This window comes from Aotus nancymaae, unplaced genomic scaffold (genome assembly GCF_030222135.1).
Source record: "Aotus nancymaae isolate 86718 unplaced genomic scaffold, 86718_ANA_hifiasm-v0.15.2.pri h1tg000021l, whole genome shotgun sequence".
NCBI classification, from domain to species: domain Eukaryota; kingdom Metazoa; phylum Chordata; class Mammalia; order Primates; family Aotidae; genus Aotus; species Aotus nancymaae.
Window position 1 is genome coordinate 25,300,086 of NW_026988433.1, and position 24,765 is coordinate 25,324,850.

At 43.5% G+C, this 24,765-nt stretch overlaps 1 protein-coding gene across 1 annotated transcript; it reads right to left on the reverse strand.

The window, feature by feature from the left end:
* Positions 1-19: 19 nt before the first annotated feature.
* Positions 20-23,256, reverse strand: ASCL4 (achaete-scute family bHLH transcription factor 4). The gene is made up of 2 exons (XM_064379491.1): positions 21,272-23,256; positions 20-1,517 (listed from the first exon to the last, which is right to left on the reverse strand). The coding sequence occupies exon 1, from the start codon at positions 22,741-22,743 to the stop codon at positions 22,222-22,224; it is 522 nt and encodes a 173-aa protein (XP_064235561.1). The 5' UTR covers positions 22,744-23,256; the 3' UTR covers positions 20-1,517; positions 21,272-22,221.
* Positions 23,257-24,765: the final 1,509 nt, after the last annotated feature.

The following is a 24,765-nucleotide window of genomic DNA, read 5'->3' on the forward strand; positions in this document are numbered from 1 at the left end:
GATGTTCCCCTCACTGTGTGTCTATGTGTTCTCATTGTTCAACTTCTCACTTAGGAGAACATGCAGTGTTTGGTTTTATGTCCTGTGTTAGTTTGCTGAGAATGATGGTTTCCAGCTTCATCCATGTGCCTGCAAAGGACATGAACTCATTCTTTTTTATGGCTGTGTAGTATTCCATGGTGTGTATATTCCACATTTTCTTTATCCAAAAATGGACTATTTTATAATGCCAACTTTGTAGACACCTTCTGGAGAATAGATGACAGGAGAAACACACCTGTATTGCCTTCATCGGGTCAGGAGACTCTTGCTACCAAACACAGCTATAGAATTTCCAGGAAAAAAGGAATTAGAAGCCAAACTCTTTTGAATGTAGATTTCAACATCTGAAACCACATGGTAGAGCAATCTGAGTTCAGAGGCCTTTAGAAAGGCAAGAAATTGGGATTTCATGGGAAAATTACCATGATGCCAGTGAAGACAGGATCACTGGCTATTTGAATGATGCCTGGGAAAGTGGAGAGAAGGGACCATGGCATTGGGTTAATGGAATGGACATTTGGTGACAGAGGAAAAGTGGGCCTGCGTGGTTCTCAGGAAGGTGCTAGGGTGGGTTCTCCAGGCTATAACTATGTCCCTCTAAGAGTAACAAGGACCCTGACCTTTAACTGGGCAGGGTCTAGGTAGGCATGAAGATTGCACAGTGCACACTCGGTGCTGGAGAGCTGCCTCCCATTCTCAGCCAGGCCTTAGTCCAGGCTGCTGAAGACTGCACAGTGCACACTCGGTGCTGGAGAGCTGCCTCCCATTCTCAGCCAGGCCTTAGTCCAGGCTGCTCACACAGTTGCTGAGATCAGAAGTCATGATTTGTTTTCAACAGAAAATAATAATGTGTGGGTTTGGGATTAAGCTTTTAAAACCATACATGTACTTTTCAGTGACACACTTGTCCATGTAAAAACACACTTGGCTAGATAGCAGCAGTGAGACCTCAGTCATGACCTGTGTTCTCTTGAAATCCTCTATGACCTGTCGTCATAGGGATCTTTGACTTAATTTATTAAACCATCATGTCATCAGCCCAGCAGGCCACAACCCCAGTTAATTCCTATTAACTTCTCATCCAGGCTTGGTTCATGGAAGGGAAATTGCTTCTTGGCACAGCCATCATGTGGCAGTTGACTTGGAATGTCCTGAGTTCTGAGCCAGCTTAGGAGCATGTGGGGTCATTAACTGATGGCAGTTAACTGCCCACCACCGGGCAGCTGACAGTGAGAACATGCAGAGGTAAGAAGTCATACATTTGAACCTGCTTTTCAGAGAGGCTTTGTTTGCAGAAAACTGAGATGTTACGTCAGGGATAGAAACCTGGAGGCTGGAGGTTGTGTTATGATGTGAGTTCTTCTCTTGGTTCTCCCACCTCTTCCACGACATCAACCTTCCTGAAGAAATGTTGGTTCAGAAGGATTTGATAAACCTTGTGAGAAGAGCTCTTGGTTCAGGGTCCAGGGCATGATCTAAAAAGAAAAATATATATATAAATAAATAAATAAAAAACAAAATTGAATTCAAAGAGACATTACAAAAGTTGAAAAGCATTTAAAAATTGATCAATAATACAAACCATTCTCCAAATTTTTTATACATTTTATACTCAGTTTACATAACATAGACAATTACAGTTAAAATATTTGACATGACTTATTTGGGAGAATGTATAAAGGTATCAGTATCAATTAATATTATGAAAAGTTTCCATTTCTATATAAATTCTTATACTGGCTAGCTGCCTAGCTAGGTCACCACACAAATAAGTTTTTTCTTTCTTTCTTTCTTTCTTTTTTTGTTGTTGTTTTTGAGACGGAGTCTCAATCTGTCACCCAGGCTGGAGTGCAATGGTGCCATCTCGGCTCACTGCAACCTCCGCCTCCCGGGTTCAAGCAATTCTTCTGCCTCAGCCTCCCAAGTAGCTGGGACTAAAGGCGCCAGCCACCACACTCAGATAATTTCTGTATTATCTGGGTTTTTTTATTCTGTATTATCTGACAGGGTTTCACCATGTTGGCCGGGATGGTTTCGATCTTGACCTCGTGATCCACCCACCTCCACCTCCCAAAGTGTTGGGATTACAGGCATTTTACATTTTGTTCCTATGTAGCTAATTCATAGATAGTACACATCAGTGAGAAAATGTAAGTACGGACTGCCATGTAAAAAATGTATTACCTCCTACTTCTTTCAATAAACATACCTCTATATATCTATTATTTCCATAAAACACTTATATAGCTCTTGTTTTATTTTCATAAAATGATGCTTCATAGAATTTGCACATATATGCTGAATAATTTTAGCAACTATATCCATCAATTGTGTTTTTCATAGAGTCTGCTGTCAAAACTGAGCACAATATTTTAGAATATGTGTCACGGAGTAGACTAAAGCAATAAAGGGAAACATCAGTCTATTGTTTTAAAATCCCATTAAATCCAGAATTTTGACTTAACATCGCTGGATTACTGTTCATCATTATCAAACCTTTTTTGTTTTTTGCATTTAACTGAAATTGTTATTTGATAAATGTAAAAGATTAAAAATATCTATGTCACAGGTTTGATCTTCTAGGCTATAAATTGGTAACCTTTCTTTATGTCTGGATGCCCTTTGGGATAAAATGTATTTTAAATTATTGAACAGTGTCTCATGTCACATGACTCAGCAACAACTAAAGAAAGATACTTGCCAATTTCAAATTTGGAATCCATTAATTTTTCATCAGAAAGCATTGTATTTTCATTCTGTCACCCAGGCTGATGGGCAGTGGTGTGATCATGACTAATGGCAGCCTTGACCTTCAGGGCCCAAGCAATCCTCCCATCTCAGCCTCTCAAGTAGCGGGGACCACAGGCATGGCCCACCACCTGGCTAATTTTTTAATTTTGTAGAGATGAGGTCTCTCTTATGTTGCCCAGGCTGGTCTTGAGCTACTGGCCTCAAGTAATCCTCCTGCCTGGGCCTCCCACAGTGCTGGAATTATAAGCATGAGCCACTGTACCTGGCCACTTGCATTATTTCTGTGAGAAATCTGCTGTCATTGCTATATTTGTTATTCTGTATATGCTGTAATTCTTTTTTTCTTCTGACCACTTAAAATTTTCTCTTAGATGAGTTGGTTGAAGAAATTTGATGATTATGATGTGCCTCATGTTTTTATGATTGTGGTTTGTTGAACTTTTTAGATCTGTGGGTATATAATTTTCACCAAATTAAGAAAACTTTCTGTCGTTATTTTTTCAAATCCCCCCTTTTCTTTTAGAGACTCCAACTGCATATATACCTGACCACTTGATGTTCTTATTTTTCCAGTACTTTAGGCTTCTGTTAATTTTGAATAGTTTCTACTGCTCTGTCTTCAGGTTCACTAATCTTCTGCAATTTCTAATCTGTCATTAATCCCATCTAGTATATTTTCAGCACACTGTTTTGTAGTTTAATTTGGTTTTAGACAAAAAAAAAAAAAAAAAGTGCGGATGAACAGGTAGGTTGATTCCTTATCCTGGCTCTTGTGAATAGTGTTGGAATCCACATGGGAAGGCAGGTCTCTCGATTTCAATTGCTTTGAGTGTATTCCTAGTAGAATTGCTGGTTGAAGTGGTAGTTGTAGTCACAAGGTTTGGAGGAAGCTCCAAGTGGTTTCTGTAGTTTTAGTGTAGTCTACTAGTTTAGTGTAGTGTTTAGTGTAGTATATTATTTTCTGTAGTGTTTAGTGTAGTATACTAGTTTCGTGTAGTATACCACTGTTAATGGGTACCAAGGCTGATTCCATGTCTTCACCATTGTGAGTGGTACTGCCATGAACATATGAGTGCATGTGTGTGCCACCATGCACACACAAAAAAAAGGATTTTTCTTTGGGTAGATCCTTGGGAGTGGGATTGCTGGGTTGGATGGTAGTTCCCTTTTAAGTTCTTTAAGAAATATCCACACTTTGTTATATTTCTTTGAGAAACATCCAGGGTGTCTGAACTAGTTTGCATTTTCCCCAACAGTGGACCTGCATTCCTTCCCTCCTCTGCCCCACCAGTTCACAATTCTTGTGAACTGTGTCATAATCGCCATTCTGACCAGTGTGAGATTGTATCTCAATATGCTTTTGATTCACAGTTCTCTGATAATCAGTGAGGTTGAGCATGTTTTCATGTTTCTTTGTCACTGATACACCTTCTTTTAAGTGCTTGTTCATGTCCCTTGCCCATTTATAAATTGGATTTGTTTTCTTGCTGATTTACTTGTTTAAGGTCTTTAAAGTAATCCTGGCTATTAGACCTTTGTCAGATGCATAGTTAGGGAGTATTTTCCCTCATTCTGCAGGCTGTCAGTTTACTCTGTTGGTAATTTCTTCTACTGTGCAGCAGCTCTTTTGTGTATTAGGTCCCGCTTGTCAATAAATGTTATTGTTGCCATTGCTTTTGGGGACTTGGCATATATATGCTTTGCCAAAGCCTCTGTCAAGCAGGGTATTTCCTGGGTTCTCATGCAGGATTTTCACAGTTCGGGTTCTTGCATTTAAATCGATTCATCTTGAGTTGCTTTCTGTACATGGTGAGACACAGGGACTCAGTGTTATTCTTCTGCATCTGGCTAACCACTTATCCCAGCACCACTTATTGGTAGGAAGTCCTTCCTCCATCGCTTACTTTTGTGGATTTTTTTTCAAAAATCAGATGGTTTTAGATGTGCAGGCAGGCTTATGCCTGGGTTCTCTAATCTGTTCCATTCCTCTGTGGAACTGGGTCCCCAGCTTTTCAATGAAAATGCCAAACCATTACATTGTTTATGGGTGTTTTCTTACAGTTTTTCCTTTTAAAAATTTTCTTTTTACCTTTTCCAGACTGTGTGTGTGGATTTCTTTTCTAAAATATATGCACATCCTATGTTTCCTTGTAGGAATTTCGCAGTTTCAGAATTGGGTTTAGGTCTTTAACATATTTTGCACTGATTTTTGTGTTGCATGAAATACGGGTCCTATTTCAGGGTTTTGTATGTGAATATGCAGTTTGCTCAAAATCATTTACCGAACACACTCTCCCTTTCCCATTTTGTCTTTTTGGTGTTCTTTTGAAAAATGTGTTCACTACATATACATTTGGGTTGAGTAGTTGGTTTACTGATTCTGTTAACTTTCTAACTTTATGCCAGTAAAAGATTGGATAACTATAAGTTTGTTTTTTTCACTTATTTTAGCTTCTAAGTTTGTATTTTTTAAATAACTTCTACTTTTATTATGGACTAAAGAATTCAAAGGCAGATTCGTTACCTGGGTACATTGCATGACATGAAGACTTGGGGTCCCAGCAACCTTGTCACCCAGGCAGTGGCTGTAGTCACTGGATTGGTCTTCAGCACATACCTTATCCTGTCCTCCTTTTTCCCAACTGATAGTCATCAGTGTCTGTTGTTTTCAGTTTTGTGGTAGGGTGTATTCAATGTTTAGCTCCACCTTGTAAGTGAGAACATGTGACATTTGGTGGTTTTTTTTCTTTTTTTTTTTTTTTTGAGACAGAGTCTAGCTCTGTCGCCAGGCTGGAGTGCAGTGGTGCAATCTCGGCTCACTGCAATCTCTGCCTCCTGGGTTCAAGCAATTCTCCTGCCTCAGCCTCCAAGTAGCTGGGATCACAAGCACATGCCATCATGCCCAGCTAATTTTTGTATTTTTAGTAGAGACAGTTTCACCATGTTGGCCAGGATGGTCTTGATCTCCTGACCTCATGATCTGCTCACCTCGGCCTCCCAAAGTGCTGGGCTTACAAGTGTGGTTGTAATTTTAAATTTCTGATGTACCTTCAACTGTTTTGCATCATGTGTATAGTAATGTATATTCCCACCAATAGTGTAAAAAAATTTCTTTTGGCTGGGTGTGGTGACTCATGCCTGTAATCCCAGCACTTTGGGAGGCTGAGGTGGGTGAATCACCTAAGGTCAGGAGTTTGAGACCAGCCTGGCCAACATGACAAAACCCTATCTCTTTAGTAAGGATATCACTTGCACTTTTATTTTCAAAGTAAACCTGATTATGTCTCTCCCTAGCTTGAAATCCTTCAATGGCTCTGTTCTAGGATAGAGTGAAGATCTTACCTGGCCTACCTGCCCTGCCTTTTTGGCACCTCCTATCCTTATGGTAGTTCACTCTCCTGAACAAAATTTGGAGCATATTTGTCTTTCTCTCTCTGTCTGGCTTCTCCAGAATTTGGAAACTAGTTGTGAGTATTCTTAACTTAAAGCAATACAGTTGTTTGCATCTGTGTAATAAGAATCCATTTTCTAGTCTGGGCATGGTGGCTCGTGTCTGTAATCCCAGCACTTTGGGAGGCTGAGGTGGGCAGATCACAAGGTCAAGAGATTGAGACCATCCTGGCCAACATGGTAAAACCTTGTCTCTAGTAAAAATACAAAAATTAGCCGGGCATGGTAGTGTGCACCTGTAGTCCCAGCTACTTGGGAGGCTGAGGCAGGAGAATTGCTTGAACCCTGAAGGTGGAGGTTGCAGTGAGGCAAGATTGTACCACTGCACTCCAACCTGGTAACAGAGCAAGAATCTGTCTCAAAAATAAATAAATAAATAAAGAAGAATCAGTTTTCTTTTGCAACAGAGAAATGGGTTGTTTTACCAAGGCTTTGACTGGAAGGGTATGCTTCCATTTAAGAAGTCAAGCTCGACTTGCAGAGCCAATAAAAGCCTCTTGGGAAAACTGGCCTCATACCTTGTCTACACAGTCCCCATACAGGGTTCCCGGCCTGCGATGAGTAAGAATGTCATTTTTTTTTTTTTTGAGACAAAGGCTCACTTTGTCACCCAGCTGGAATGCAATAGCACAATCTTAGCTCACTGCAACCTCCGCCTCCCAGGTTCAAGTGATTCTCCTGCCTCAGCCCCCTGAGTAGCTGGGATTACAGGTGCGCACCACCACGCTCAGCTAATTTTTGTATTTTTTAATAGAGATGGGGTTTCACCTTGTTGGCATGGCTGGTCTTGAACTTCTGACCTCAGGTGATCTGCCCACCTCAGCCTCCCAAAGTGCTGGGATTACAGGTGTGAGCCACCATGCCCAGCCAAGAATGTCACTTTTTAACAGGCCCAGGAACCCCATGTTCTTGGGACCTCAAGAAGAAAGGAGTTTATCCAATTCACAGGATTTGCAGGTACAAAACCCATGGCTGGGCTTGTCTTTAGAAAGTCCTATCTGAGATTCCTTGTGTAACTGAGTTTCATCAAAACCAATCTAAAAGGCCTATATAAAAATAATTATTCTTGCTGCACTTCATGCAAATAATCAGGCCAAGTATAAGACTAAAATATATTTTGCAAACAATTCAGTCCTATCATGATTTGTTTTTAACAAAAATGGGACTAGAGCTAGAGAAATTATGTTTCAAAACTTACCATACATTTGTCATTAAATTCCAGACTCATTAGTTGTTTTCAAGTCTTTGCCTACATTTTAGACTAACCCTGCTTATTCCTGTGAACCAACCACCAATCTCCAACTGCAACTTAGAAGGAACAAAAGGGATGGGTAATGTAAAAATATGGATCAATATTCTAGTTCTGAGCAATTATCCTGCATATCCTGCCAGGTGATGAGAATGAATAGGGTGCTCATCACGGGGAGGTTTTCTTGTTGGGAAGGAGCTAACCAAAGCCAAGCCACGTGCACCCAATCTTAGCAAGCATAACTATAGCCACCAGTTATCTGAGGGTGTAACAAGACATCGATTTCTCTCCCTTGTTGGAGGAGGACTCAGTTCCACAGGTTCACCTTAGCATCTGGCTTAAGATAAGAGTCCATACAACCCCCTGCCTGAGACACATTTTTGTCTCAAACTCAATTCCAAGCTTTGTGTCAAAGCCCTAGAAAAGAAAATTGGATCTGAGGGATCCAGAGGCAGATGATAACATAAGTTAAAAGGCACAGCACAGGTGAGCATGACTAATTCCTGCCAATTAAACCAAGCTTCCCATTCCATGGATAAAGGTCATGCTAGTATCCATGGTATACGTGCAGTCTGGGAATTATAAGGCTCCGGGCAGCAGGGGAAATAGTGTGTATCTGGGTAAGGACAGATATTCCCACCCCCAACCTCTCATGTTAACATGGGTGAAAGCTGCTTTGATACCCATGAGCAGCTCTGTTGCAGTTGCTGGGACTCGGGGATATAAGACTAGAAGAAAGAAAGAAAGAGGGATGACTCACTTTCTCTCCCTCATGTACTTCAGGTATTCACTAAAAAGAGAAGGAAACCTGGGATGCCTCAGTCCCCTCTTTCTAGATAAGTAGCCATTCATATTCAGTCTGTACCCCTTTCGAATGCATCCTGAACCCCTGGGATTCCTTTGAAAAAAAAAACCTTCTTTTTTCCTTTTTCTGTCTTCAGTGTTAGGTAACTGTGTTCTGTTCTGTTCTGTCTTCAGTAATAGGTAATTGTGTCTCTATTATGGGACGTTCTCCTTGGAGCCATCCTCCAAATTGGAAAAAGTTAATTTCCCAAACCTTAAACTGGTTGACTTAGGATTGGGCTCAAGGAGGAGAGAATCCAGAAGCCTGACATGTCAGCAAAAGGGTAAAAGTTGTTGTTGTTTTAACCAGTCAGACTATTGGCCTCCCCTCTCCCTGTGCAAACAAGTAAAAGGCCTTGGGAATTTTTGAGCTGTCTTTATCCACCCCAAACTGCCACCCCACTCCCGATTCATTTCGATACATGCTTTTTTTTCTTTTTTTCAGACGGAGTCTTGTTCTGTCTCCAGGCTAGAGTGCAGTGGCGCTATCTTGGCTCACTGCAACCTCTGACTCCCCGGTTCAAGAGATTCTACTGCCTCAGCCTCCCAAGTAGCTGGGCCTACAGGTGTGCGCCACCATGCCCAGCTAATTTTTGCTTTTGCATTTTTAGTTTCACCACGTTGGCCAGGATGGTCTCGATCTCCTGACCCCGTGATCCTCCCGCCTCAGCCTCCCAAAGTGCTGGGATTACAGGCGTGAGCCACCGCACCCAGCTAATACATGCTTTCTAATAACCCGGTTTGTCTTTCCTCACCTTCAGGCCATCAAACTTCAAACAGTCATGCAACTGGAGCCTCAGATGATGGCTCCTTTTGACCAGAAGCCTTAGCTAGGCCTTTGAGGGAGATCTGACTGCAGTTTCCCCAAATCAGCGCCCCTGTCAGTAGGAAGCTGTTAAGATCTGTCTTCGACCTTATCCTTACCCTTATGCTCATGGCAGTTAGATGGAGTTCCTTAGAGAGGGGAATGATAGATGTAGGAAGCAAATGAGAGAAGGTCACTGGAAAATCTCCGACCTGCCCCCCTAAGTGTTTACATCAAACGCTCTGTGCAGATGAGAGAACCTGCCCAGGGTCTTGTCTGCACATGCCTGCAATGGACTGGGGACCTGGCTGCACACTGGGAGAATGGGGTGGAGCCACGTGAAGTCTGTGTCTTGTGTGGCGGGGAGAAGCCTCTTCAGCTCGTGTGTGGTGACCTGATATTCAATCTGTGAGGTGGGAGCCTTTGGCAGGACCCCTTCTCACTTTGCTGAGAATTTTTGTTTTCCTTTTCACCCAATAAATTCTGCTGTCCTTACCCTTCAATGTGTCCTCGTGTCTAATTTTTCCTAGTCATGACACAAGAACCCGGATTTAGCTAAAGAAGCAAAACTCCTGCATCATTTACATATGAAAAGTCAAGTAACACAGAAGCTAACAATGATAGAATTACCTAATGTTGAGCTTGCAGTGAGCTAGATGGCCCATAATCCAGCTCCCCAGGACCCACAAGGAAATGAGGCCCAGAGACCTCAAGGAACTTGCCCGCATCACTCAGCACATTGCTGAGAAGTTGGGTGACTGTGTCTTACAATTTACAAAATAAAAAGCAAGCCCTAGTTCTGCCCTTAGAAGGGTTTTAGAAATATTCAATGGAGTGAAATGAACGCCACAAGGTAATTCATGACTCACTGAAGATGAAACAATGCATGCTATGGTTTCAGGACAGAATAAGATCACTTCAGGTGTGAGGGTTCTGGAACAGCAAGTATTTTCTCATCTTTCCTGAAAGAAACTAACCACTGTCAACCATATTGGGGGTAGAGAGGGACCAAGGTAGCTGAGGCCATCCAGATGGCTGTTGGGCATCTCCCATCCCAGGGCTGCTTAGTTCATAAGACTCACCAAACTCCCACCTGGGGCACTGCAGGCAGTAACACCTGCCTTCTCACATGATCCAAAAAGCATCAGGCTTTTTGTCCTTTTTATTTTAATTACATAGCCAGCTGAACTGGAAATTCCACTAGGACATTCAGGACTCAGACCCTGGGGCATCTAGCACCAGGGCAGGAGAATCTTCCCTAATAATCTTAATAACTAACATATACTGACCATTTCCTCTAAGCTAGAGGTTGTTTTAGCTTGAAGGTAATTAAGATTGTAAGAAGGCTAAAGCCCCTCCAGGCTACCCAATAACTAAGAACCTGATAAATAGGAGATCTGAAAGAATGGCCAGCAGTCCCTTGAGACATTAATCAATGGTCCTTAAGTGCTTTGAGGTCAGGGATTTTCTGTAAGATCTGTTCACAGCTAGGCTAGACTTTTTCAGAAAAATGCACACAAAAATTTGCATATAATTCACGGGGTTCACTGAAATCATGCTTATTAAGTCAGAGTGTGTGTGTGTGTGTGTGTGTGTGTGTGTGTGTGTGTGTTAGAGATGGGAATCAGTGGGGCTCAAATATTATTTTCTTGGCAGAAAATAATGAAGTGTTCAATGAATGATGAAGACTTGTGAAAAGGAAGCAGCTTGAAGGGACTCCCATGGTCAAAAGAGGAACAATCTGAACATCAAAAATAAATAGTGGCCGAGGGCCAGGTATGGTGGCTCATGCTTCTAATCCTAGCACTTTCAGAGGCCAAAGCAGGAGGATTGCTTGAGCCCAGGAGTTCAAGAGCAGCCTGGGCAACATGGCAAAATCCTGTCTCTGCAAAAAATTTAAAAATTAGCCAGGTGTATCAGGCACGTCTGTGGTCCCAGCTTCTCAGGAGGCTGAAGTGGAGGATCACTTGAGCCCAGAAGGTTGAGGGTGCAGTGAGTGAGACTGTGCTACTGCCCTCCAGCCTGGGCAACACAGAGCAAGACCCTGTCTCAGTCAATCAATCAATGCCAAGGCAGGAGGACTACTTGAGGCCAAGAGTTCAAGACCTATGTGGGCAACATACTGAGTCTCCATCTCTACAAAAACTTTACAAATTAGCCAGAAACAGTGGGCATGTGCCTATAGTAGCTCAAGAGGCTGAGGTGGGAGGATCGCTTGAGCCCAGGAGTTTGAGGCTGCAGCCGTAAGCTAGGACCAGGCCACTGAACTCCAGCCTGGGCAACAGAGAAAGACCTTGTCTCAAAAAACAAATATTAATCAATTGCAACTTACTAAATGAGTTCATACTGGTGTGAATAAATGAACCAATCAATGGGAGAGTAGGAAAAGTTATTCCTTACAAGGGAATGCCAATTAATAAATCGGAGGGACTTATGGAAGTAGAGAATCAACATTGGACAACCACTATGGAGGTGACTGATTCATGTGGGAGCTGTCAATGAATACTAAGCTAGTTGGTGGAAGTGTGACAAAGAACAGGATATTGGCAAAATATTGGAATACCTCTCCCTACCACCAATACTAATCAATTACAAAGGTGAAATTGTGAAGTTAAGGTAGAGAAACCCAACAGTCACCAACATGACTAGATGATTAAGGTCAACATCACCAATGATGGAACAAGCTTGTTCCTGGTATGAAGCAGTGAGAGGAACACAGTGCCATCTCTGTGCTGTTCCTGTCATGAATGCATGGCCTGAGCCTGGTCAGGAGCAAACATCAGGTGGACCTGAGTTGAGGGTTGTCTGGCAGAGTGTAAGGGTCACGTGCTAAAAACTGTCAAGGAAGTGAAAGACAGGGAATGGGTGATGACAAACTGTTTCAGATTGAAGAAGTTTGAAAAGACATGACAGACTGGGCATGGTGGCTCACACCTGTAATCCCAGCACTTTGGGAGGACAAGGTGGGAGGATAACTTGATGCCAGGAGTTCAAGACCAGCCTGGGTAACATGGTGAAACCCCATTTCTACTAAAAACACAAAAATTAGTTGGGCATGGTGGTGCATGCCTATAATCCCTGCTATTGGGAGGCTGAGACACAAAAATTTCTTGAACCTGGGAGGCGGAGGCTGCAGTAACCTGAGATTGCACTACTGCACTCCAGCCCGGATAACAGAGTGAGACTGTGTCTCAAAAAATAAAAATAAATAAATACAAATTCAGAAACAGGCTGAGCATGGTGGCTCACATCTGTAATCCCAGCACTTTGGGAGGCCAGGTGTTTGAGACCAGCCTGGGCAACATAGTGAGACCCCTGGTCTCTAATATACAATTATAATTTTTAAAAAAGATAAAAATTCACAAACAACTTATGATAATTGGTACTTATTTATAGAGAGAAGGAAAAGCAGAAAAGAAGCAAAATGAACAATTAGGGAATGTGGGTAAATGGGAGATAGTTTTCTGTACTGTTCTGGCAACTTTAATGTAACTTTGAAATTATTTTAAAATATATTATTTTTGAAACAAAAAATGACACCTCATACACAAAGCATTTATGGTAGATCATTTGCCAATGTGGCCACAATTTCTCCTATTTAGGATGCTTCTTTGCAATGTTATTTTGTGGCCTTTCCTATCAAGAGGGAGAGTCTGTTGTCCTGCCTTTTGAATTTAGGTGGCTTTGTCACTTGCTTTGACCAAAAGAAGACAGACATTATGTGACTCCTGAGCCTTGGCCTTGAAAGGCCTTGCTGCCTTCCTTCTTGCCCTCCTGCTACTCTGAGATCATGGAAAGAAGCCAGATCTCCTTGAGGATGAATGACCACATACAGAGAAAGGGCCAACTATGAGCCACATAACATAGGCCATCTTGGACCATGTGGCCATTCCAGCTGTGTTCTGTCACTGAGGTGTGAGTCCAGGGATACCAACCAATGGACCAGTTAACACACAGACTTGGGAGGAATAATAAATAACTGTTGTAAGTTTTGGAGTGGCTTGTTACACAACATTAAATAATGTTCTATGTTACTATAATTAAGGATTTAATCAACATGACTGACCACATTGCTTCAAATTTTTCTACATACCAGAGTACAGCAGTTGTCTTTTCTCTGCAAGGCTATCTCAAACTTCCCTTAGAGAATTAGTTTGCACTTGAGTTCATAGGGATAACAGCACTTTATAGAGCTCTTTTATTTATGTAACCTAATTTCACTTTTACCACAATCCTATGAGATGGAATAGGTGTTCTACTTAACTCGACAAAGGAGGAAATAGGTTCAGAGAGGTCATGTCACTTGCCAAGGAAACACAGCCCTTAAGGGCTAAAGTCAGGACTGGAAACCAGGTCCTTTCTGCTTTGTCAAGGTTTACCTATAGTCATGAGTTTTCTGGAGGGAACACTTTGCCCTCCCTTCAGATGTCAAACCATAAATATATCAGGAAATGTTCTGAATCAACCTTGGTTGAATGGGGGTTGAGAATTCCCCAATCAAGCAGGACCCCAAATGCACTTTATTCCACTTGTCCCTCATCTTATTGTGTGGATACTGAGCAGTATGACAACTATGGGTCTCAAATAAGAAGAGCTCATAGGAAGACTTAATGTCAATCTTAAAATATGCTTGATTATGATTGAAAGTTGTCTAGTCATTTGAATCTGGTCAGCACTGAGCCTCAGAACAGAGACAGGAAATGGATGTTGGTTGAAAGTAAGGATTAAAAGTCACTGAACAACAAAAATCCTTTATTTTTCCATTTAGCCATTATCATTAAGCTTCCTATAAGCAATCAGTAACTATTTGCTAATCGATGAATGGATGGATGGATGGATGAAGCCCAAATGAATGACCTAATATAGGCTAAGAGCACAGGTTTTACAACAAGATGTGGTTTACTGGCATTTACCTGTATGATGTTACTCAACCTCTCTAAGTCTCAGTTTCTTCAACTCTAAAATGGAAGTGAAATATAATACATGGCTTGTAGGATGGTTGGGAAGATCAAATGGGAATAGTATTTACAAGGACAAGGCTTGGTGCAGTGGCTCACGCCAGTAATCCTAGCACTTTGAAAACCCAAGGTGGGTGGATCACTTGAGCCCAGGATCTTGAGACCAGTCTGGACAACACAGGGAGAACTTGTCTCTACAAAAAAATCTTAAAAATTCTCTGGACATGGTGGTGCGCACCTGTGGTGCCAGCTACTCAGGAAGCTGAGGTGGAGGATTACTTAAACCCAGGAGGTGGAGGCTGCAGTGAGCTGTGACTGTGCCACCTGCACTACAGCCTGAGTAACAGAGTGGGACCCTGTCTCAAAAAAAGGGGTGGGGGGAATGGGGTGCAGTGGTTCATACCTGTAATCCCCATACTTCAGGAAGCCATGATGGGAGGATCACTTGAGCCCCCGAGTTCAGGCCCAGGAGTTTGAGACCAGCCTGGGAAACATAACAAGACCCTACAAAAAATAAAAAAATTCGCCTGGCATGATGGCATGTGCCTGTAGTCCCAGGTACTTGGGAGGCTGAGGTGGGAGGATCACTTAAGCCTGAAAGGTTAAGGCTACAGTGAGCCATGATTGCACTTCAGCCTGACCGACGTCATGAGAGCCTGTTTCAAAAAAAAAAAAAAACCCAAAAATCCCCAAAAGGACTAGTCTGCCTTATAATAGGCCCTCAAGAAATGTTAGCTGATGGGAAAATTTGTGTCTCTAGTGGTCCTTTAAGAAAGAACAGATATGCTTCTGTCCTGTATAGTTTAACCCTCATTTCTCTAAAATTCCAGGATCAGATCAGGTCATTTCCCAAGGCCCTTCTTGAATGGGATTCCTCCTTCAGAGATTTTTTTCATGGCCAGGGAAATGAGAAACAACTTCAGGAATGGCCCCCTCAAGGCCCACTCTGTAGGCAGAAACCAGTTTGGAGAGTTTCCTCGTGCAGACACACTTCCCTCTGCAGCATCTGCAGTTTCATTTCAGCCATGGTTAATGACAGTGAATAACCCAGCATGAAAACACCACTGACAGTTCTTCACCAAAGGACGCAGCTAAATAGCTATGATAGGATTAAAAATCAATCTCACCACCCAGAGAGCCTGCAAGTAAAACACACATACACAACTTAGCGACAATAATCAAAGAGCTGGAGACAGTGCTATGGTTTCATGGTCCAATAAAGAAAATATAAAGCCCCTTCAGGCCATCTGCCCTCTCCCAGCAGCCTGTCTGTCTTGATGTGGAGATGAAAGCGCTGGTGATGGTTGACAGAAGGGTCGAAAGAGCTCGCCTAGGGGTACAGTCTGCCTTTATGGTGATCACTCTGAGGAGGATTCTGCGGGTCAACATTGCTATTAAAACTTTCATTCCTAGGGTGACAAATGGGATTGTTATCCATTTTTTGGAGATCATGACGATAACTTTGAAAGCTTTGAAGAAAACCTTTGTATAGACAGAAACAGTTTGGAAAGCTTTTGGCATACATCCATCTGAAACCTCTGTTGACTGGTTAGAGCTGGAGAACGCTGATACATCCTATAAATGCTTTCCCCAGCCTGATTCGACTCAGTTCTCGAGTTCAGTTTAAGGCTTTGTCACAGTCCCTTTGGACTTCTATGGCAAGGTACTGTAGACCGGGCAGCTTAAACAGCCATTGATTTCTTACAGTTCTGGAGGCTGGAAGTCCAAGACTGGGGTGCCGAGATGATGGCTGGGTTCTGGCGAAGGGTCTCCTCTGGGTTGCAGACTGCTGACTTTTTGTTGTATCCTTAGATGGCACAAAGAGGATGAGAGAGCCCTCCAGCCCTTTTAAGGGCACGAATCCCACTCATGAGGGCTCCAGCCCCATAACCTCATGACCTAATCACCTCCCAAAGGCCTCATCACATTGGGGGTTAGGATTTCAACATATGAATTTGTGGTGGAGGGGGACAAACATTCAGTCCCTTGCAGGCTTACAGCACCTGGAGTCAGGAGGACAAGAATTAAGTCCCAGGGTCCAGGACTGAAGTTATGCTGCCCACAAATCCAAAACTGCTCTGTGATAGGCACAGACCCCACATCCTCAGATCTAGATGACTGAAGGGCATCTCAATTCTACTCTCCTCTAAACTCTGTTCTTTTTTGCAAGGTGTTTATTCTTCTTCCTCTATCCCCAGAAATTCCACGAAGGAAAGAGTAAGGTACTATTTATTTCTCTCCAGCTCTTAATCTACTGCATTTACTCTGTACTGGTTTCTTTGTTGATGTTTTTGTACATGAGTAGTGTATATATTTTTTTAACTCCAGAAGCCACAGACAAAAGGAAATTAATGAATTATTCAGCACCTATTATCTGCTGCCAGATCCTTGGGCAAGGTGTGTAGCATATATTATCATTGTCTCATATAATAGACACTAGGCCAGGCACGGTGGCTCATGTCTGTAATCCCCGCACTTTGGGAGGCCAAGGCAGGCGGATCACTTGAAATCAGGAGTTCAAAACCAGCCTGGCTAACACAGCAAAACCCTATCTCTACCAAAAATACAAAAATTATCTGGGTGTGGTAGCATGCACCTGTAGTCCTAGCTACTCAGGAGGCTGAGGTGGGAGAATTTCTTGAATCCAGGAGGCAGAGGTTGCAGTGAGCTGAGATTGTGCCACTGCACTCCAGCCTGGGTGACAGAAGTGAGACTCTGTCTCAAACATAAATAAATGAATAAATAAATAAACATTGCAGAACTTTCTGGAGATACTGTTACATAGTCTTACACTATGAAAGAAATAAGTATATCATTAAAAATGTGACATTACAGAGGAGATCTGTGTCATTTTTTAACCGAGTCATTAAAAACGGATAACTCAACTCATGTTTTTGAAACTAGTTAGCACCTAAGGAACAATATTAAACCTCACAGGTATACTTTTCTCACAACACTCATCTCATTTTCATCTCCACTCTCTGCAAATGGCAGACCCAGCTCCATCTTCAATGATTTAAAAACCTACCTTAGTCTTAGCACATGACCTTCCAACTGTCTGCCCTCCCATTAGTTAATCTCTCCAATTCCTAGGACCTTCACCTCCACCTGATTTCAGACTCCTTGAAGCCTTGTCACCTCTGAGCCTCTGAATCAACTAGACCTGTTTACCTGCAAGAACTCAGGCTCAGAACTATCTCTGGTATCCCATCCTTTCCTCCACCTGGGTCACAGCAGCCCAGCTCTCTTTCTCCATTCACAGTGAAGCATCTAGAAAGGGCAGTCTTCAAGTTGACTTCTACTTCTCATTTCTTCATTCCACTGTGCCATGTCTGCTCTTACAGAGGTCTCTAGCAATAGAGAGTGCTAGAGTCACGACAGCAATCCAGGCCCTACCTCATTCAGCACATTGCAGAGAAACTGAGGTCAGAGTAAAGGGCTCATCCCAAATAGTTCCCATCATACTTAAACCACCTGACATCTCTGATTGACAGGATGCTGTCAACCACTCCCTCTTTCTTATACAATTAGATCCTCATTTAATTGCCATGATTTCATACCAGCTTGATTCTCTTTCCAACTTCTCTGGCTCCTACTTCTGAGCTCTCTTCAAAGACATTTCTTCATCTGACACACCTTCAATGCAGGCCTGCCCCTGCTTTCTTTTCTTTTCTTTTTTTATTTTTTGAGACACAGTGTCACTCTATTGCCCAGGCTGGAATGTAGTGGTGAGATCATGGCTTATTGCAGCTTCGACCTCCTGGGCTCAGGAGATCCTCCCACCTCATCCTTCTGAGTAGCTAGGACCACAGGCATGTACCACCATGCCCGGCTAATTTTAAAACTTTTTGTAGACATGGGAGAGTCTCCCTATGTTTTGTAGGCTGGTATTGAACTCCTGGCCTCAAGCGATCCTCCTACCTCAGCCTCCCAAAGTGCTGGAATAACAGGCCTGAGCCACGATGCCCAACCCTTCTCTTTTTCTCATCAACATTCTCCTGTGGAAATCACACCTACTCCTATTATTCCCTGTAAGTGTGTGGCTAAAGCCACAGCTATGCCTGACTTTTCTCTTGACCTCAACATCAGCATTTTCAGTAGCTTGTGGGCAGGAGTAGTAGCCCACTGGTATTTTATATTCAGCATCTCCAAAACAATACTCTTACATTTTAAACCTGCTTCTCTTTCTGTGTTCTCAATTTCAACCACAGTTGTCTAACTTCTCCCTCTTCCTCAACCCTTTCAGCTCCTCAAACTGATAGCCAAGACCTATCAGTTCCACTTGTCAATCCATCCCTCCCTTCCCATTCCCACTGCCACTGTGTTAGTTCAGGCCCCCACTTCACTTCCTCTCCCTTAATTATGCCAATATCCTATTGGTCCACTGCTTCCTGCCATGGGAGTGCCATGATCCTCAACGATGTACCTTCTCCAATATCCTCCCTCAATTTTTTTCAGTAGTTCCCCATTGGTTAAAAAATCAAGTCCAAGCCGTTTTAGCCTGGCTTTCAATTCCTCTAGAGCCTTAGCTCAGCCATCGTGTGCAGTCTCCTATTACTCAGCCTCTCTGTGTTCTCCAAACAGTTCCTGCCTTTTCAGCAACTTTGTTCCTCTCATTCCCTCTGCCTACAGTTCTTGTTCCATTCTTACCTACTAAACGCTGCATCCACCAAAGCCTTCCCTTCTTGTTCCCTACTCACTTGAGGCTGGACCAAGTGGGATTCATGCGCTTAAAAGGGACCCTAGAGGGCTCTCTTTTCTTGGGAGCCTCACAGCATATTTTCCATTTTGGATATCAGTTACACCATTTATACCTTTTTCCTCATATTGAGGTAAAATGGGTCTATTTCTCCACCAGCTTGTGGTCTTCAAGCTCCATTCCATAAAAAATTATAAAGCTTTTGGTGATTTTTTTTTTATGTTGCTTTGTTTTAACTGGGCATGGTAACAGCGATTAGGATTCAAAAAAAAAAAAAAGTAGGCTGCAGCCGCAGGGCTGGATCATTCTAGTGGGAAGAGAGAATACAGGAATAGAGAGCACCGTGCTGTGTGGCAGGAAGTGGGCATGCCTTATTATATTTCCTTTCCCCAGCTGGGACTTTGCACAGGTCGGATGAATGGTATTTTCCAGCTGGAAGAGTCTAAAAGATAATGTGATCCTCTCTATGTGTCCTAGCGCAGGAAACTGAGAACACAACAGTTAGGGACTTGCTCAGTCACCAGGTCGGTGAGTGGCAAGAGACGGATCCAGCCCCAGGACCAGGGCACGCTCTGCCACACCCCAACACAGCCCCTCTTGCTTTGCACACTGGGGTGGGGTGGGGTGTCGCGACAATTACTCAGGTTGCCAACCACAGGGAGTGTTCTAAAAGCAGTCAAGTGCAATCAAGGGATATGTCTGCGCTGAGTGGAAAAGAAAAAGGGAAGGTGTTGAAGGACATGAAAATCTTTCTCCTTTCATGAATGCTTCATTGCCACAAAACTCCCCTCCACTCTTGCTTCCACAAAATTCACTGGAAATTTATTTTGTTCTTTTAGAAAGTCAAATTGTTCTTGGGTTAAGAAGTGATCATTTGCAGGAAAAGAGGTCGAACATTTTAAAAGGTCTCATTCCTGAATTGATGCTCCTCCTGTAAGTCATCAGGAAGGTCCCAGAAAAACTGCATGATTTATTTTTCTATTTTAAAAAGTTATATGATTGCAAGAGGTTTTCATTTAACTATTACTATTATTATTATTATTTTAATCACAGCCTCACTCCAGCCCAGGCTGGAGTGCAGGCCGATGCATGATCATGGCTTACTGTGGCCTCGAACACCTGAGTGCAAGCAAACCTCTAGCCTTGGCCTCCTGAGTAGCTGGAACTACAGAGGTGTACCACCAAGCCTGGATAAACTTTTTAAATTTTTGTAGTGACAAGGTTTCTGTATGTTGCCAAGGGCTGGTCTCATGCTCCTGGACTCAACTGATCCTTCTGCCTTGGCCTCCCAAAGTGCTAGGACTACAGGCATGAGCCACCACACCTAGCTGAGAGAGGGTATTATTTTTATTTTTCCAAAAGGTTTCTCAAAATAATTGCCTTATTCTCAACAGGGCTTCAAACAAAACCACATTAAGGTTCCCAGTGCCTGGGCTGGTCTCTAATTCCTGAGCTCAAGTGATCCATCTACCTTTGCCTCCCATTGTGCTAGTATTACAGGGTGAGCCACTGTACCCAGCCAATGACAGTTTTAACGTGGATTCAGTGTTCAAAGCATGTATCCTAGAACCTTACCAGAGAAGGTAAGAGAGTGTGGTCACTCTGTCCCTCTTCTAAAACACTGAAGAAATCACACTAACTCCACCTAGAGATTTTTTCTTAACCAGGCTTTACTTTCCATAAACTGAGAAATAGTATTTCCCCCAAAATAATAACACTACTAATTTGTCATTGGTTAGCACCTTGCAGATTGCCAAGGTCTTTCACATAAACTTCTGCAAACATTTCTGTACAGGTGAGAAAACTGAGTCGCAGAAACATTAGCTCCAGTAACCCTACTAGCAAATGACAGAGCAGGAGACGGCACGGCAAGGGAGAAAGAAATCCTGGACTTTGGGTTCAGGCTCAGGACTGGGTCTCACCTCAAGGAATCCTAGCAACATTAAACTGGTCATGGTATGTAACCTCTTCGAGCTTCATATTTTTTTTTTCTTAAACCACAAAATATGTGTCATACCCACCCCACAAATTTATGACAATTAAATAGGACAAAATGTAAAAAGCCACAACAAAATTCCTGGCACATAAAAGATATCCACTGAATATATAGCCTGCTTTAGTTGCTACATCTGTAAAAGGGGGTAATAAAATCTAAGTGAAATCTACCTGGAGGATGCACTTCCACTGTTAGTTCTCCTTGTCCATTTCCATTTCCCCTCCTTCTTCCCCCACAAACCAAAGCTGCCTCCATGGAAAGGATAATTCAGCATATTAGAAAACAGTCTTAGGGAAATTTATCTTCATACATTCACAAGCATTTTACTTATCTACTGAACTCAAAATTGTTTCTCAGAAAAAAAAGGGACCCTAATTAAATATTTTAAAAAGACTTTTAACATGGCCAAAATCATTACATAATTTCCACATACTGTACCTGGAAGCCCTCATGGTGATAAAAGTATTTGAGAACGTACCAACCTCAATCCGGCCCTCTTGTCCCAGATATTTTCCCCCATCCGGTTCAGCCCTCAAAAAGGACTTCCAAGTAGATTTCCTGTTTATTTTTAAAGTCACAATGCCACTTTAGTTTATCCAAAGCTTAGATGGAGGTGGGGTGGGGGAAACGCAGAGAAAAGGAAAATGAAAAAAACAGTGGACAAAACAATTGAGAGGAAAAACAAGTTTTCATACAAATCTGGGCTCTATTCCAAAAAGATCATTAGTTCTGAGACATTTTATCATCTGCTCAATGCTACAAAGCTTCCACGTGGCCACTGGATGAAACTGTGTGTATCAAGCCATGGCTTCCCTGGCACCATCATTCACACAGTCAACAGCACGTGCTGGCAAATGAGTTCTCAAGTATCAGCTTACAGTCTCCTTCACCCAAAGCAGGAGGTCGAAAATTTTTTTCAATTAAATTTCGAATATAATTCCCAAAGGAAGGAATGCAAGAAAATGTTGCTGTCATTTTAAAGACTGTTTTTGGCTGTTTGGGGTTGTTTTTGTTTTGGTGGCGGTAAAGTTCTTCTTTGGTTAAGGTTTGATATTTATGTATACAATTTACCCACACCACGGATGGTAGGAAATGCCAGTTATTCTCGCCCTTTGAGTTTTTAGAATAATCGTATTTACAATGAGGCGCTCAGAATCTGGAACAGTTTGCATTTTAGAAGTACGGAAGAGTTTCCTTAATAAGCACCCGTAAGTTTCAAGCACTTAACAAATAAGGGCAGGGGAGAAATTCCCAAATGTCAAAACAGCTCCCTCTCCCGCAACCCCCAGCACCCATTTCTTTTTCCTAAGATTTAGGCCTGGAGAAGATACCAGATTAAGAATGCAAACCACCTTCGGGGAGGACCGTGGGCTGAGAGCCGTGCGGCGGGCGCGGGGGTCCCGGGGTCCCGGCCGGTCTGGGCGCTGGCTAGCTGCCCCCCTCCTCGGGCTCGCTGCTGGGCGAAGGCGCCGAGGAGGCCTTGGACTCGCCGTCGCTGTTGCATTCCGCCCTGCGCTGGGGGGCGGCGCCTGCCGCGCCCTCGGGCCCCCAGGCCTGGCGCTCCAGCAGCTCCTGCAGGTGCTTGATGTAGCTGATGGCGGCGCGGAGCGTCTCCACTTTGCTGAGGCGCTTGCCCGCCAGCTCCCGGGGCAGGTGGTCTCGGAGGCGCGCGTAGCCCTCGTTCACGCAGCGCACCCGCTGCCGCTCGCGCTCGTTGCGCCTGCGGAGGAAGGCGGGCTCGAAGGCGCCGTCCAGCGGCAGGGGCAGGTACTGCCGTCTCCGTGCGCGGCCGCCGCGTGCCCACTCCCAGCACACCGCGTCCAGATGCAGGGCGACCCTGAGCGGGTCCCTCCGCGGCAGTCCGGGCAGGGTCTCCGGCACGCCCAGGGGCGCGGTGCGCAGCGAGTAGGGCAAGGCCAGCAGTCCCGCTGGTTTACGTGCCTCCATCATTCGCCCGAAAGCACACAAACCACCCAAGAGGTCAATCTCTCAATAGAAGAAGACGCAACAGAATCTTCGAAGCAGAAGTGCTGGAGCATCCAGACTGCCTGGCTCGGCGGGTCTGTCTTTGGAGACGTTTCTGGGTCCAGAAGTTAGGTTCCTGGACAGGCTTCAAGGAAACGTTGCATGATTTCTGAAGTTCATTGCACTACTCGATCTCTTCATGAAGATACAGGCGGAGGTGCCAGGCAAAGAGGTAGGACCTCCTAATCCACACTTCAAATCCCGTGTTCCCGCTGATCTTATTTCAAAAGATAACAAAGGGGGTTCCTCTGCCTGGCTCCTCAGCCTGGAAAGGTGAGCTCACACCAAACAGAGTCATCTTCCAAAGCCACCAAAAGCTTTTCAATGCCTGTAATCCACCACTCTAGGTCTTCAAGAGATGAGTCGTTAGCCAAGATCCTAGCAATCTTCAGGATTTGAGAAGAGCTCCTCCCAGGAACCTGCCGCGGAGGGAAAGTGGACCAGAGGCTTTCTCCTTGAAGATCACTTGACTGTCCCTTGTGGTTTCCCACGACCAGGTCTAATGGAAGAAGCTTTTAGGGTGTTTGCAAACTTAACACTTGCTCTTTCATTGCTGGGGTCTTTGCCTCATCAAAGGAAAGACTGCTCTCTTGCAGTTATAAAATGTGTCCAGTCAAGGAAGACCTGGGGCGAGGCTTGAGGTTTTTCTTCTCCGAAACCCGAATCTTTTAAGAACTCAATGAGGCATGTTTGGAGGGAACAGGAAAAATACGAACTTTAGTAAAGAATATAAGGCTCTGCATATTATGTTCCAACTTACGTTTGACTCAGGGTGTTTTATAGTTATATGCGACTTTTTAGGAGTACATCAAAAGACTGAACAATAACAAACGCGCTTAGCCGGTTATTTCTCACAGTGCTTACTGTAAACACAACTTAAATACTGTTCCCCAACCCCCTCTTCTAATTCATCCAAGATATAAGGGCATCATCTTTCCATAGTGCAAAGAGCACTTTTCCATTGGATTCTTCTTCTTTAAAAAGTGCCATTTATTTTCTCGCTTGGGGGCAGGAAAGCAACATTTGAAAGGTGGAGAGCCCCAGTTCCAAGGAGAAAAGATGATGGATTTGAAGGCTTGTCGTTTTAACACACAACCCCCCCCCAAAAATGAATAATTAATCCATCTGTGTTGGTAAAGCCTTTGAAGATGAAAGTGTCATTAAAAATCCAGCCATACTGGTTAATGTCAAAGAATGTCTTATCACACTGAAAATCAGATTTCCTCTTCTTCAAACTAGTACATTAAAGGCATCTTCTACTTTAAAAGTCCAACTTAAAAAACAAGAGAAGCAAAACCCCCGTACATTTATGATGAGAACTTTCTGCCTATTCCTCAGCAGACGAGGTGCTGCCCTAACATGTTTTTCTTTTTTGTTTGGCAAGTTCTGTGCTTCCCTGTTTGTTCTAAATGATCTGCCTGAAGTAACTGGAAAAACAAGGCAAATAAAATAGAAATAATTATTCCTTTCAGGCATAAGTTAGTCACATTTTAAAAGGTATAGCTTGGCTGGGTGCAGTGGCTCACAACGGTAATCCTAGCACTTTGGGAGGCCGAGCCGGGAGGATTGCTTGAGGCCAAGAGTTCAAGACCAACCTGGCCAACATAGCAAGACCCCACCTTTTAGAAAGAAAGAAAAGATCGTGCCACTGCACTCCAGCCTGAGCAAGAGAGCAAGACCCAGTCTTAAAAAACTAAAAGGTAGGTCTGGGCGCAGTGGTTCACGCCTGTAATCCCAGCATTTTGGGAGGCCGAGGCAGGAGGATAATAAGGTAAGGAGTATGAGACCAGCCTGGCCAGTGAAACCCCATCTCTACTAAAAATACAAAAAATTAGCTGGGCATGGTGTCGCGTGCCTGTAGTCCCAGCTACTCAGGAAGCTAAGGCAGGAGAATTGCTTGAATCCAGCAGGCAGAGGTTGCAGTGAGCTGAGATTGAGCCACTGCAC